At 37.5% G+C, this 16,323-nt stretch overlaps 1 protein-coding gene across 1 annotated transcript; it reads left to right on the top strand.

Annotated features, from left to right (window-relative positions):
• Nucleotides 1-365: 365 nt before the first annotated feature.
• LOC108670653 (uncharacterized histidine-rich protein DDB_G0274557-like) lies at nt 366-2,267 on the top strand. The gene is made up of 3 exons (XM_018158128.1): nt 366-408; nt 618-1,486; nt 2,262-2,267. Exons 1-3 carry the CDS (start codon nt 366-368, stop codon nt 2,265-2,267), a joined length of 918 nt encoding a protein of 305 aa, XP_018013617.1.
• The last annotated feature ends 14,056 nt before the right edge of the window (nt 2,268-16,323 follow it).

Raw genomic sequence — 16,323 nt, 5'->3', positions numbered from 1 at the left:
ATCACACAAGGCACAGCACGGCAACCGTGAACATTATTCCCATTATCGCTAATATGCTAATTATTCATTAACGTTATAAATACATGTTACTCCTGTAATTTTTCCCCGGACAAAAATTACTCCTGTATCGAACGCTCAATCGACAAATGAACCCTGGACAAAAATATTGCAGCTCTTACTAGTTTTCCTAGCTTTAAATTCCACCCTAGCGGACTAAAAGTTATCAAACAAGAAATTAAGATTAACAAAGAATTGATATCTCATTTAGTGAGGATAACTTGTCCTGCTTATGATACAATGTTAACAGTGTTTACGGTACGAACGAATAAAACTCGAGTGTGTCCGTTAATCTCCCAATCAACGCTATGACTACTTCCATGTTGCTGTCTTTTGAGAACTGCATTGCAAGTGACTGTCATTGAAACACGAATATCTTAACGACCATCCATGCCACTATCCTTAAGACTATCTTCACGACTATCCTCACGACTATCCTTAAGACTATCCTTAAGACTATCTTCACGACTATCTTCACGACTATCCTTAAGACTATCTTCACGACCATCCTTAAGACTATCCTCACGACTATCCCTAAAACTATGTTCACTATCCTTAAGACTATCCTCACGACTATCCTCACGACTACCCTCATGACTATCCTCACGACTATCCTCATGACTATCCCCACGACTATCCCCACGACTATCCTCACGACTATCCTCACGACTATACTCATGACTATCCTCACGACTACCCTCATGACTATCCTCACTACTATCCTCACGACTACCCTCATGACTATCCACACGACTATCCCCACGACTATCCTCACGACTACCCTCATGACTATCCTCACTACTATCCTCACTACTATCCTCACGACTACCCTCATGACTATCCTCACTACTATCCTCACTACTATCCTCACGACTATCCTCACTACTATCCTCATGACTATCATCACGAGTATCCTCACGGCTATCCTCATGGCTATCCTCACGGCTATCCTCACGATTATCCTCACGACTATCCTCACGACTGTCCTCACGACTATCCTCATTACTATCCTCACGGCTATCCTCACGACTATCCTCACGACTATCCTCACGACTATCCTCACGACTACCCTCATGACTATCCTCACTACTATCCTCACTACTATCCTCACGACTACCCTCATGACTATCCTCACTACTATCCTCACTACTATCCTCACGACTATCCTCACTACTATCCTCATGACTATCATCACGAGTATCCTCACGGCTATCCTCATGGCTATCCTCACGGCTATCCTCACGATTATCCTCACGACTATCCTCACGACTGTCCTCACGACTATCCTCATTACTATCCTCACGGCTATCCTCACGACTATCCTCACGACTATCCTCACGACTATCCTCACTACTATCCTCACGGCTATCCTCACGATTATCCTCACGCCAATCTTAGCACCAACCCTACGGATCTGCGCTACCAGGCTGTGGAAAATCTATACCTTATTTTACTTATTATTATATTAAACTTTGTCTCGAATTTTTTTTTTTCAATTTTCTGATACGGTGTTTCATTGCTTGTGGACTTGGGGTGGTTCTAGTCTGCACCATTCCTGCTCTCCTACACCATTCCTGCTCTCCTACACCATTCCTGTTCTCCTACACCATTCCTGCTCTCCTACACCATTCCCATTCCTGATCTCCTACACCATTCCTGCTCTCCTACACCATTCCTGTTCTCCTACACCATTCCTGTTCTCCTACACCATTCCTGATCTCCTACACCATTCCTGCTCTCCTACACCATTCCTGTTCTCCTACACCATTCCTGCTCTCACAATAACCTGTTCGTTGTCACCGGAGACTAGACCTCGTATCTTCGGTCGTCACGAGCTGCCCGTCCCTGCACCGCCAGCGCATCGTCATTGACGTCGACGTGTTGAACGAGACCAAGTATCCTGTTTGTCCCGAGCTCTCTTCTATCATGGTCAGACGACCTTTGTAATCTTGTGATTATTTTAATTCTATCTCGGTAACGTAAACGCTTTTTATTTTGTCGCACCAACTGCCATGCAAATGAAGACATGAATGTTGGATTAGGAATGGCAGGATTTAATCTCTGGGTTTCGTCTGAAATGCATTTTAGCTTCACCGCGAGCTTGAATTATTGCTTAAAAATCTTATCAAAAGAATGTAAGAATGAGTTATGCTGCTGCGACTGATTCTGCCCAGCAAGAAACGCTAAACGATTTTGTGTTTCAGCTTTGATAATTAGTAATTCCAAGACAATTGAATGCAATTTAACAGTGTGTAATAGTAAATTATAAACACATAACCTCCTGAACTTTCACTGAAGACCTCTCCGATCCGCATGTGTTGTTACGGCGTAGTATCCTTTGGCGGACGACAAACGATGATTGACGCTGCGGTAATCAACTAGTGATGCATTTCTGTGGGCAGTTGAAGTATTTCTAAGCCGCGATTGTTGTGACCAACTGTCATGGCCGCCGCGCTGCTGGTGTCGCTGAAAACGTGTCGTGAGGCGGCGCAGATAATCTGCTTTGTCCCGTGCGTCCTACGCTGACGACTACGACATGCTGGAGTTTGCCATCGCACTCGCTTTCTATGAAATCATATATGACAGCGAATAGAAAACGATTTAGAGTAAAAACTAAAATGTTTCTACTCAGTGAATGAGATATTTTTAGTATTATTTTGATATGAATAAAAAATTTTAAAATGTAGCCATTGTTGATGAATATGGTTATTGCGCTATCATAAAATGCAGGAGTAAAAAAGATTGATTGAAAATTGTAAGGAATTAGACATACAAGTTAGATACAAGTAAGCTGTTGCATGATAATTGATATAAATCTTAGCTGTCTTCATTCACATCCAAGTAAACAACCATTGGTTGGCCGCATGACCAGCTACTGAGCTACAGATCGCCATTTGCTGTTAGCCTCTGAACACTACCCTGCTACACATTGTGCAATTCGGAGAGGTATTAAATTAACCAATACACAATTACACATAGTATATTTGAAAGCTGGACTTGATACTTTAGAAAGCAGAACCTGAAAGCTTAAAAAGACCTGGAACTTTCCACTTTCAGTCCATTATATAGTACATATCTATAGATGATATCCCTTTCCAGCTGTGATTGGTTGGTGGGATTGTGATGCCATCCTTCCCAGCTGTAATTGGTTGTGCCCATGTATGGTATGTGCACTGATTAATTTAATTATTAGACTAACTTAACTAATACCTACCTGACTTGAACTCAATCGTTACAAACATGGTCTAGAAAATTTTCAAATAATCCAATAGATAAAAAAATGAAAAATATCAATCAAACCAGAAACAGCTAAATAATTCTATAACAAATCTGAGGTACTACACAATTGAAACAGCTTGTCCACTTATGATCCCCCTTTCCCTTCATAGTCAGTAACCTGGCAAAGCGCTGTATCTAGGGAAAGCTATACACCATGGGTCATGGGTGCAAATCTTTCTTATAGGTTAACTTCCATTCTTAGATTTCCACACTGCCTGAGCTATGTGAGGCCAATTATTCTAAAATTAGTGGTGGTTAGTAATAGTATTAAGCAGAGAAAATGGCTGTTACAACTGGAAACTTTGAAATGCACTTTATTTAAGAGTTGGCTCTACCTATTGATAAGTATGGCTGTATTGATGAGAAAGCAGGCTTTTTCTGGTCCATTAAATTTGCTTTCATTCAAGAGATGGACATTAGCTTAGCGGTATCATTTTGCATAATGAAGAACTTGCAATGAATAAATTGTTAATAAAATGTAAATATGAGGAAATTTTATAGTTCATATTTGGTTTTAGGATATCTCATCTCAGTATTGTCCCAGAATTCAAAAGTTGTCCCAATTTTTATACCTGATTGGGATGAAAATTCTTGTCTAGTGTTGTCTAAAATAAAGGAGAACAAGAGGCAAGAGTCTAGTTAACATTCTTGACTGATACATGGAACAAAAATTATTAAATCAATATTTGAAACAATCATACCGAGGCATTATATCACTTTGTGTGAATGTGTATAGTTGAATGAGGTGAGGAATGTCATACCTGTGTATGGCATATGCTGATGCACATTTTCCACAGTAGTATTTAGGAACTAGAAATTATCACAAATGCACAGGAGAAATATCTTCATATCTATTGGAGGAACTGATTTTAAAATTATTCACAACATAACCTGATGATTAATATTTGATGTGTATTACAGTGATTTTTTTTAGGACTAAAAATTTCTATCATTAGGAAAAATCTCATTGCATCGCTTTGTTATGATTTTCATGATTTGGGTAAAAACCAGGTGTGGCAAAAACCCATTCATCAAGAAGATATTGCAAGTAAATTGGAGTAAGATTGCTTAAAGTGAAATGTAGATTAAGTTAAAACACTGCATATTAATGTTCAAAGTTCATCCAACTACAATCAAAAGTTACATAAGCTAAACAAGCCATGGCTTACACCAATAAACTTAAGTATTGCTAACCGAAAGTAAACAAAAGTCTTGAAATTGTTATTAGATTTACATTGCAGTTTATATATGACAATCTCCTCCTTGATCAAAGCTTTATGGTGAATTGGATGACTTGAAAATTTGAATTTAAGTTGAAATGATGGAGATGGTTAAAAATTGGATGGGTGATATTGATGTATCAGTTGGGTAGAATATTGGATTCAAATCAAGTGGACAATTGGCCAGCCAAGCAAGTTTGCGAAAGCATATGTAAATATAGGCATAGGTTAAACCAAGAGAAGAGCCATGCCCCAACAATTTTTGGGAAAAACTTGCCAGCAAATATTGAAAGTTTGTTTAAAATTGAGAATTCAAAAAGGAATTTAGAAAGTTGCAGTTCAAACTAATAATGAAGGTTTCTGTCCTAGCCATATACATCTTTGAACAAATAATTGAGAAAGATTTTAATTGTTTTAAAAATGGTTCAATCATAAAAATATTTAAAAAAATGAATCCTAAATATCTGTACATTTCTAATTAATTTTGCCCATGACTTACAAAATATCAAGGCTTAAAATGGAATTGTAAAGCTTATAACGTCTTTCACAAGAAATCATGAAGGTGGCTTTGATTAAATGAATAGTCCTCTTTAAGTAAACAATAAATATAAAGGTAATCTATATAAATGTATATACCTCGTTATAGGATAATTAAAATATAATTTTCAATTTAAATAGGTTGTAAAATATGGTTTCTTTGCAGTTTTATCTGTATTCTGTAGTGCTCCTGTCACTGTGCTACCGTCAACCGGGGCTACTCGGGACGATTTCGAACATTTTTCATTCATAACTTCTTACCATGAAACATTTCATAAACAAGTTTAGGCTCATTTCAAAGCTCTTTGCAAGGGCTATCACATGGCTTCTCCAAAAAAATTCAATATGCTATTCGTAAGGTGCCAGAAGCAAAAAAATAGTGTCTCGAGTAGCCCCATCGAACGGGGCTACTTGGGACACTTGGAATGAAACTTCATTTTAAAACATTTGAAGCGTGCAGAGTGTACTCATCCATTACTAACAGTACTCTGAAATCCTCCTCTTTCATTGTAGATGATGTAGAGGTAGAATAAATGACAAAGTCTGTGATTTTTACTTGTTTTTCCTCTATTGCTACATTATCATATACATCAATTACCGTATTACTGATGCGATATTACCGTATCTATGAACATGCTATTGAGCATTTACAACAACCTTGTCCACTGCAAGCTTCATATCAGCAGCCTTATAGCATTTTTTCTGTATCTGTAAGCTTACAGGATGGCTTGTAATTTCACACCATTTTAATTGGGTTGAGTGAATTTACTATAAAAAAAAGATTGTGAAAAACATACCTGAAACAGAGAGGAATGTTTTAGTGACAACCATCATATGTTTTGGGGAAATAAATCATAGTTTAGGTCAATTACTTTTCATTCTATGATGCCTGGTGCACAATTCTATATATGACATTCTATGCACAATTTTGTGATGACCAATGAAGCACTAATTTTTTGATAAGTGAATTTTTCTCGCTGAGCGAGGTAAATGTAATCAATATTCTTTGTTTTTAATAAATTTTTTTCATAACTGAAACTTTGCTAACTGAGGTTCTACTGTAAATGTGTTTTTGGGGGTGTCCCAATTAGCCCTGCCATGCGGAAATGACAGCCATTTTTGTGGGGGATTGAGGTATGTAAATTACTGACACTTGTCTGCCACTTTTTTGTAAACAAAGTTTTTTAATACAGCAAATATTTTTTCTACTACAGACCTTAGCAGAAGTAACTTTTCAAAATATCATTTTTCACCATTTTTTTCAGGAATTTTTCAAAGCTAGTAAATGTAGTATTTTTGAACTTACTTTATACTACATAGATAGGAAAAATGTTGACCTTTTCACCACTATATTAGTTCCAATTAGTTTTACTACTAAAACAGTTTTACGCCGTGTTGGAGGACTGTCCCGAGTTACCCTGCCCGTCCCAAGTAGCCCCGGTTGACGATACAGTTGCTTTCAGGCGCTCAAGTTAGATTCTGTTTTTCCCCTCATTTCCGCCGATCTTACTCAACTATATATAATAACTTGGAATTGAATTAATTCTTACTAATCTTTGCAATGGAAAATTTGTATCAAATCATTGTACTTGCTTCACCTGACTTTATATTAAAATATTAGTTCTGTTTTGTTTTATATACATGTTAAAAATTGTGTGATTGTTTGCTTGAAGCCTGGTAATGAAATTTTTAGGTGCTATTCAAGTGCATATCTTCAATACCTACCTCTTGGAATATTCACTTGACTTGAAACCATATTTATAGTGCAGGAAAATGAAGTATATGAAAATTGGGTTGGGTATTTTAGGTCATTATCTGTAATTTTATTTATTTATTGGTATATAAAAACTTGGACAAAGTTTTTACAAATTTTTGATATAGGTAGTGCAAAATTCATACACGTTTGCTACTGTTTGGATAAATCTCATGAAAATTTGGAAACCTCTCTGGCAAATCTTGGCCAAATGGTATGCAATTTTTTGACAAATCTTGCACTAATTGTTAGTGAGAAGATCAAATTGACCAAATATTGGTCTGCTGACTACAGTTGAAATGTTCTGAAATTGTTTGTGCTCATATGTTCAAGACCAAATCATACTTAACTCATTGTTAAGTATGATTCATTAAATTTAAGTATTCATTACTAAATGTCACTGAGTTACAGTGTCATTTGTTGAATCATTCAATTTCACAAGTGTATTTGTCCATCTTAGATCATCAATGCACCAAGCAAATAATTAAATGCCTAAGCTAACTTTTGTCAGTTGAATTTTGTTGGAATTAAGGTCTATCTTTTGAGCCCCTATCTTATTTCTACACATTCCCTCCAGTGCTTGTACCTTTGATATAAAAGTTGATAGATTTAAAAGATAAACTGCATTGACTCATGATCACCATATATGGAGATGGCATCCATTACCAAAGAATGCTGTGTTGTGCTGCACCAACTTGCTGATGATGCAGTCAGGAGGGGGCAGATGTCCTGAGCAGAGCCTCACTAGAGTGTCTCCTGGTGCGGGCAAAGTCAAGTCTGAAAGTAAGTCAATTTATTTATGGCCTTCTCTTCACTTATCAAAATGCAGCAGTGAATTGTCTATTGTTCTGTGTAATGTCTGCTTATCATATTTTTTTGCATTTGTTATAGTTTATGTGAAGTTGCCCTATAAGATTTAGTCTCAATGCGTAGAAATATATTCTCTAATAGATTTCCATCACCTCATATCTGAGGAAATCTTAACTTTTTTGTCTAATGCTCAAAAGATTTGCTAATTTGGGGAAATTAATTATACTTTGGGAGGTCTTGTCCCTTATCAACCTATTTTTCAGCCATAGAAATGGTTGCTGCTGCACACAATATCAAAGAGGAGCTTGGAGATGAGACTGAGGATGTAACTGTGAAGGAGGAACCATTCCTGTATGATGAGGTAATGGATGCCTTGCAAGCATATGACATGCCTGCAAATATCTTCTTGAAAAAATTTGAAGGATGATACGTCATTTTTCAATCATCTATGAAATCTTTTTTGTTAGGCTTTCAGAACCGCAATTTTGTAAGATGCTATCTCTGAGCTCGTTACTTCATTTCAATGGTAAATAAAATCAAAGGTTGGCATGAACTGCTAAGAAATGGGAGATAAAAATGAATAGGAAAGAATCCTTTTGATAAATATTTATAATTTCTTTCAAATGAAATGCATTACTTCAAGACCTTTCATTGTCCTCCCCTTTTCTTCTGTTCCAGGCTTGTTCAGCTGAACAACTCAGCCCCCCACCTGCACCCTTATCTTGTGTGCCATGTAAGACGGAAGCCAGGTTGAGGCTCCCAATGCACACCAAATCGCACCACCACACACTTCTACACTGTTTATGAATCAGGTATATAATATTTGCTGTCTCTCTTCTAGCCTGTGCAAAAATTTTTGATTAGTTGGGAAACCTATTATTCTTGTGGATTCTCATTCTATTTGTAAATTTTCATTATTCTCCAAGCAATCTTTTATTCTCTATTAGAAGATGAAATAAGTGATCATTGGTTGACTGATGATCAGTGGTGGGCACAGCTAACCAAAAAGTTAGATTCAATAACCATTAATGCACTAACTGAAAAATCAGCCTTTATAATGCTAAACCGGTAAAGTACCAAAAATTCAGCTCAATTACCACTGCTAACTTTTAGTATGTCAATTTAGCTTTGACCTAATTTTTTTGAGGGGGCCTGAAACTCTGAAATTCAGAACTGGAGAGCTGAACTTTTAATATGTTGTATCATTGACGAGGAGCTTTCCAAAAAGGTGTAGCATGCCAAGATCAGATGATGATCAAGATGTACAGAAACAATCAAATGAACAAAATTAAGCAGCAGTTGACTTTCAACATACAATTTATTACAAGAATAAGCAATGGTAAGAAATAAAAATACACAGGTAAAAGCAGGGTTACACACTGCTTTTACTCTGGCTAGCCCTTCATCTTCTCGAGGTGATGATTTTTGCCCTTGATTAACATGTCTCTCAATGCTGCATCAACCAATCTCGTCTTGTGCTACTACAATATGTAGCAGTAACACAAGACGTGATTGGTTGACGTACATATGTTGTCATAATTAGCCATCAGAGTGGACCATGGCTAATGTTACTTAGGATTAAATATTTACACCTGAGTTATCTATCAGAAGAGATTTATAAAGATTTTTATCAGACTGCCAGTTAGCAGAACTAAATTTAGCGGAAGCTAACTGGTCCGCTAATGGTTTGCAAAGTTAGCTGAAAAGCTAGTCTAATGAGGAAAAAGTTAGTTTCACTAATTAGCGGTTAGTGGATTAACAGAAGTGTGACCAATACTGCTAATGATAGTGTAATACATGCTGTGTTACTCATCAATGTAAATTGTGCAGGTAAAATCTGATGATTTTCAATCTTTAAAAATAACTAGAAATATTACCAATTCCCCCAGTTAAGGATAAAATTGTAGATCAAATCATCTTGGCAGAGTAAGGAAATGAGGAAATCTGTGTTGAGTCTGTTGAATTAAAGAGAACATTCTCATTCACCTCATGTAACTGGGACCACATTCAAGAAATAATGTAATGGGTAATCAACACCACAAAAAATGGGCTGTGTTAATTATAGACCAATACAACCTCCTGTTGTGTGTGGAGGAGCAATGCAGCCTCCACCTCATGGAAGCTATATTGCTTGGATTCCCAGCAATTGTTCTTACATCTTAAAGCTATCCATGGTCTGCTTAATATTTCCAACATCCACATTTCAGCAGTGAAATTTATTTTATATATTCTTATTTATGTTCATCTCAGTAATTCTGAGAAAAATTTTTTGTATGAAAAAGTGTGAGATTATCCTGTTGAAATGAATCTTTTAAAACAGTGGCAAAATCAGTGCCACTGATGAGTGACAGTGATCAGTTTTATAACAGTGTCTCGATCAATCAGTTTTCAAACTAAAAATCAATGTTTCTAAATTTACATGGGTAAAAGTTGGCAACATGGTTTCATCTATGCTACAATTTACAGAGCCAAAATAGATGGCCATATTTGAGGCCAGATAATTGCAACTCATTTATTTGCTAAAACAAATGATTTATGCTGAGTTATCCTATCATGAATCAGAACCAACTCTATACAAGTCAATTTATATAGATATTAGTGTAGCTATAATTTTCAAGATCTGTTGAAATAAATGTTTCATCTGGCTGTTATAAAAATAGTATATAGTTTGTTACTAGAGAGTTTATGTACTCTATTTCAAAGAATATAGAGTATTTCTATATTTTATTACTCTATTTGTATTATTAGTGCAGCACTGGTGTGTCAGCACCAGAATCAGGAGACGCTGCTGGCGACGCCGACGTCTCTGGGGCGTCCAGCTCCAAGCAGCGCACGAGGCGCGCGTCTTCCCAGCGTGGATTGGTGCCTGCAGCTGCTGGTGGTTGTAAAGAAAACCTGCACAAGCGTTGCCTTTTTAAGCCTTCATCACTGAAGAGGTTTTGCTGCTCAGAGTGTAATTATACTTCTGATGACAGAAGAAACTTCAAACAACACTTTTTGCAAAACATATATCAGAAAAACCCATTCAGTGTTCTGAGTGTGATTATGCTTGCACCAGAAAATGTGACTTGAAAAGTCATTTTCTTCACCGACATTCAACAGAAAAACCTATTCGGTGCCTTGAGTGCGATTATTCTTGCACCTCAAGATGGGACTTGAAAAGACATTTTCTTGGAAAACATTCAACAGAAAAACCTAAACAGTGCACTGAGTGTGATTATGCATGCACCACAAAAACTGTTCTGAAAAGACATTTTATTTACAGGCATTCAACAGAAAAACCTATTCAGTGCTCTAATTGTGATTATGCTTGCTCCACAAAAGATGACTTTAAGAAACATTTTCTCAGAAAACATTCAACTGAAAAACCTATTCAGTGCTCTGAGTGTGACTATGCATGCACCAGAAAAGGGGACTTGAAAAGACATAATCTTAGAAAACATTCAACAGAAAAACCTTTTAAGTGCTCTAAGTGTCATTATGCTTGCACCACAAAAAGTGTTTTGAAAATTCATTCTATGTACAGACATTCAACGGACAAACCTATTCAGTGCTCAGTGTGCGATTATGCTTGCACTAGAAAAAGTGACTTGAAAAGACATTTTCTTCACAGACATTCAACAGATAAACCTATTCAGTGCTGTGAGTGTGATTATGCTTGTTCCACAAAAGATGACTTAAAGAAACATCTTCTCAGAAAACATTCAAAAGAAAAACCTATTCAGTGCTGTGAGTGTGATTATGCTTGCTCTACAAAATATGACTTAAAGAAACATTTTCTCAGAAAGCATTCAACAGAAAAACCCGTTCAGTGCAGTGAGTGCGTTTATGCTTGCACTACAAATGGGACCTTGAAAAAACATTTCCTCAGAAAGCATTCAACAGAAAAACCTATTCAGTGACGTGAAAGTTATAATGAATTTACCGCAAAGGGGAATTGAAATGTCATATTTTTCGCAGGCATTCAACGGTAAATTAACTTCAGTGGCCTAAATGTAATTATATTTGAATAGAAAAGCGCATGTGTAAGCAGCATTCACTCACCAGGCACCATCAGAAAACCTTTGAAGATGCACGTGTGAAGGCTTATGTGGATGTAGGGAGCAATACTGAAGAAGCAAGTGCAATTACTTCTAAGACAAAAGGGTCAGGCTAAGTAGATTGATTAGTGGATCTAAGGCCTCCATTGCCACCAAGGAAGAGGGCGTCAGCCGCTCGTGGTCCCTCGAAGATGGCAGTTGTTGCAGTTGTTTAGGGTGGTGTGAAAATGAAAGAAAGCCGGAGTCTCGTGCTTGTTGAATCCTGAGTGCTGCTCCAAAGGTATATGAGCAGCCATTTATTTTAAAGCTACCATAAGGGCGCTGAAAGCTTTCAGGGCAGTGACAGCGGCACTCAAGCTGTTGGGTGCAAGGCTATGCAGCAGGGAGAGCCTTTCCTACATGTGACTGACAGTAGGATACAGCCGTCACTAACAAGTGTGTTGTTATACAGGAGGTCCTTCTTCTTTTTAACATATTCGCAAATTTGTTGTTGTTACTTGAAACAAAAGAAGGTTTACGTTAGAGAAGTTTACAGGCATCGGAAAATAGCCATTGACGACTACGTTAAACGTTCTTCCATCATTTCTAATAAGTTCTAGCAATGTGCCTTTTGTTTTAGTAAATATGAGTGAATACAAGACAGGAACTAAACTTTTACTTATTATTACCGTCATTCGTGGTCTGGATTATCTTTAGTTTTCATCTCCAATTTTGGTGAAGCTAAAATATTTTCTAATGCATTGGCCTGGTTTGTCTGGCATGAAAGTTCGTGTATTTGAAGGGTCCCTCTACACTGCGGAATTGTGATGTTGCGGAATATTCTGGTTTCTAAAGTTTAAAATAAGGGCTCGTTCTCAGCAACACTGCGGAGTTTCTCTCGCATTTCCTGGCATGGAGACTTTACTAATGAAAAAATATTGTAATTTCAGCATTCTAGCTGTTGTACAAGACATCACGCAACATGTACATTCGAAGATTTAATTTTGTAATTGTGTATTTGCTATTGTCCACAATTATTCAATAAACATGATGGGATTTGAATTTTGTTTGAGCTCACCCCAGGACAACTATGGCGGCTCCAGCGCCAGCCGGGCTTATCGGTCAGTTTGGCGGAACAATGTTGCTGTTCTGGATCAGAAAGTCTATGATGGAATTCATGTATCGAGCTTATTATTCAATCAAAAATTTGTACTAGTCGAAAATAAAAACACTCATGAATTGCCAACCTCCTCGTATGGGAGCTCCTCGTATTCTCAATGGAGCAGCTGACGGTGGGGAGGTGGCACAGTCGACAAAATGTGGTAAGACTTGGGAAAGCTAGCAGCGCGGTAAGGTTCTTCTCGTGCCAAACGCCATTTGCTTCGACTACGCCGGCAGTGGTTCACAAACTTTTGCAGGCCGGCGCCCCTTGGCTCCCCAGTGAATTCTTAGCGCACTCTTCCTACAGACATATGGAAACAAACACCTCTTCTTGAAATTTGCTATATATAAATATATCCTCACCGCTTCCCGCAAATCTTTCCACTGCCCCCCGTATAGCGGGACCGCTAACTTAGGGAACCAGCTCACTCACCACGGCGTGCAAGTCATTGATCAGATTCCTTATCCTCTCACCACTATTAATAGTTTAGCGAAGAAATTTAATATCAGCTCTAATTACACCGGGCAAGATTTCGAGACCAGCTTACATAACCTATGTCAAATATATCAATCTCTGAAGATGAAGTCTCTCAAGAACAACAACATTCAACAAGAACAACAAAATATTCAACAAGGTGCGTTCTAATATCGAAGATGAGTTTTCATTCATACTCAACAGTATTTAGATAACAATTTGTACTTACTAATGTTAATAAATAAGGTTTTATGGACAAAGTTTGCAATCATCTTTCAATGAGTAACATCGCTAAATCATAATTAGCTGACCACGTGTATCAAACATGAGATTTTGGGGATAACTCCAGGAAACGAACATAGCTTCAGGGTCTTATTTTTCATATATCTAGGCGAAAAATAAGTGTCTAATTATATGCCTTCCGAAGATCTTGGCGACACCTTTGACTTTATTAAATCATGAAATAATTAAATTATTAACTATTGTTAAATATTATCCGTTTAAATATGATTAGCCTCCTCACGGGTGTGGCAGGTGTTAACGATTGATAAAGTGTCGTGGATTATGTATAGTATGGTAAGCCCAGCTCACCTTCGTGTCTCATAAACTTGGTCATCATAGGTCATGGAACACACATTTCAAGGCCGGCGAAAACGATATAAGACTATCCTGCTGCTCTACGTTGCACTTTTTGCAGGGCGGCGATGTCTTCGGGCGTAGCACGAAATATAATTTAGTTACTCGTCAAATAATATACTTTCTAGAGAGAGGATAAATTGGAGAACATGATTTCTTTCAATACTCATTGTATTATTTTAGTGATTACATCACATTATTTCTCGAAGTAAATTCTACATTAATGCAATAATCTCATAATCACCATATATAATTATGAGATTATTCAGTGAATTTATCAAGAAGTAGTTGGGATTTTGTCCCCCACACAAATTCAACTTGTGCTAACATGAATAGTGTCAGAAAATTCGTAATAGACTTTTTGGGGCCCAGATGGCCTAAAGAAAAGTGATGAAGGATATAAGATCCCTCATTTATACGTTGGGCTAAAATAGCCCCCCAGCGGCTGCTACGCGTTCATTACCTGAAAGATTGAGTACATAACAGCGTTGTTGAGGGCAATAATGGCAGAGCAGAGAGCACAGTGGTAGAGTCAGCCGAACTAGTGGCGTATTTGAGGGAACTAGTATCAATGTTGAGGGCAATTAAGGCAGAGAAGAGGGCACTAGTGGCGGAGTTGAGGGAACTAGTATCAATGTTGAGGGCAATTAAGGCAGAGAAGAGGGCACTAGTGGCGGAGTTGAGGGAACTAGTGTCAATGTTGAGGGCAATTAAGGCAGAGGAGAGGGCACTAGTTGAGTTGAGGGAACTAGTATCAATGTTAAGGGCAATTAAGGCAGAGAAGAGGGCACTAGTGGCGGAGTTGACGGCATGTTTTACGAAGATATTAAACCTGACGGCAGTATATATCATGCATATATGGTGCAATTTTGGGAAGTTTCCCACCGTTAATCATATTTCTATTCTTCAAACTGAATTTAGTATTAATCTAGTAATCTATGTTTGAGTAATATTAAGATTAGTCTAGGGTAAGTTTAATGTTAGGGTAATTTAGGTCAGACCCGGTTTTCCGCAAATAAGAGGTAGCACTGATACACCACCGTAGCACAGATACACCACCGTAGCCACACGCAATTTCGTTATCTCCAGCCTGCCTGTCGTCGGCCGCCGCTACTTCACCAGCATTCAACCATAAGTCTAAATTTCTTCCTTGTTCTGCAATTTATGTATTCCTTGGTTTGTGTGCCAGAGTTTCTTTTGTTTTGATTAGTTGTTAACTGCTTTGCTTTATTTTCAACTGGATGCTTCAGTTTCAATTAACTCTATTAATGGTGATCTTAATCACGGTCAACAATAAAAATTCAATTTACTTAAAGTTCAAGATGGCGGCACTGGAAATAGTTGTGTTGTCAATAGCGTAAGTCGTCCCTTGTTCATTAAGATTCTTTCAAATCAAACTCTTCAACTATTCTATTCTATTCCCTAACTGAAGCATCCTCCTTAATCTGATTTCATATATTTTCATTGAATTGTCTCTTCAAGAAGTGTATTACCACATTGAGTCCACAATTAACTCAGGTGTGTTAACATTCAATTTTACTATTTGTTTTAAAATCACACATGATACTTTGAAATTTAGAAACGGTTACATGTTCATTCACCTATATTCAGCCTGCACCCTTATTTTTATTTTCAGTATCTCTCATCTGTTCAAGACCAGCTGCAACTCTTTGTTGCCGATGTGCCGATGACGATAGCATGCCGCATTTCCTGATGTCCTTGATTCCCTTGCCGAGACCATTGCTGACTCCATCAAGTCTACCAACAATTATTGTTTGATCAACATTCATCAAAAAATAGTTCCATCTAAATAAATTTAATAAATTCTGAAGCTATCGTTAAACTTATTATCATTTGCCTTAAGAACGATTGTGCGAATTTATTCACACAATTTTCTAAGAATTTTTATCCATTGAAGACTTTTTATGCAGTTGAACATACGCCGAGGTCTATAAAAACAATTGCAATCCATATAGCCAGGAAATGCAAAGCACGTCGCACAAGTGAGGTTGAGTTAACGCTATTATCGTTTTCTGCGAGATTTTCAGTCCTGATAGAAAATTGTCAATTATTAAGTGGGTAACTAAATCATATCATATTCGACTCGCAAGTCATTCGCGTAAGGACACATTTTAAAGTTTGATAGGCCTCGTCACGATTGCGCGTCTGAATTGGATAGAAAATCAAGTGCTTATAGAACTTATAAATCTTCATAGAAGAGTTATCTCTAAATACGAACTTGGCTTGATGCCCCCGCCTCGAAAAAACCTGTCATCGATGTGTCCCTGCACGGCTGCACCCAGAGCACCAAACATGAAGCCCACAGCTGAGCTTAAAAAATTAAAGAAATGCTTCTCCGCAGGACGAGGACTCACA

This window comes from Hyalella azteca, unplaced genomic scaffold (genome assembly GCF_000764305.2).
Source record: "Hyalella azteca isolate HAZT.00-mixed unplaced genomic scaffold, Hazt_2.0.2 contig11716, whole genome shotgun sequence".
NCBI classification, from domain to species: domain Eukaryota; kingdom Metazoa; phylum Arthropoda; class Malacostraca; order Amphipoda; family Hyalellidae; genus Hyalella; species Hyalella azteca.
This window is presented reverse-complemented; position numbering and strand designations above follow the sequence as displayed.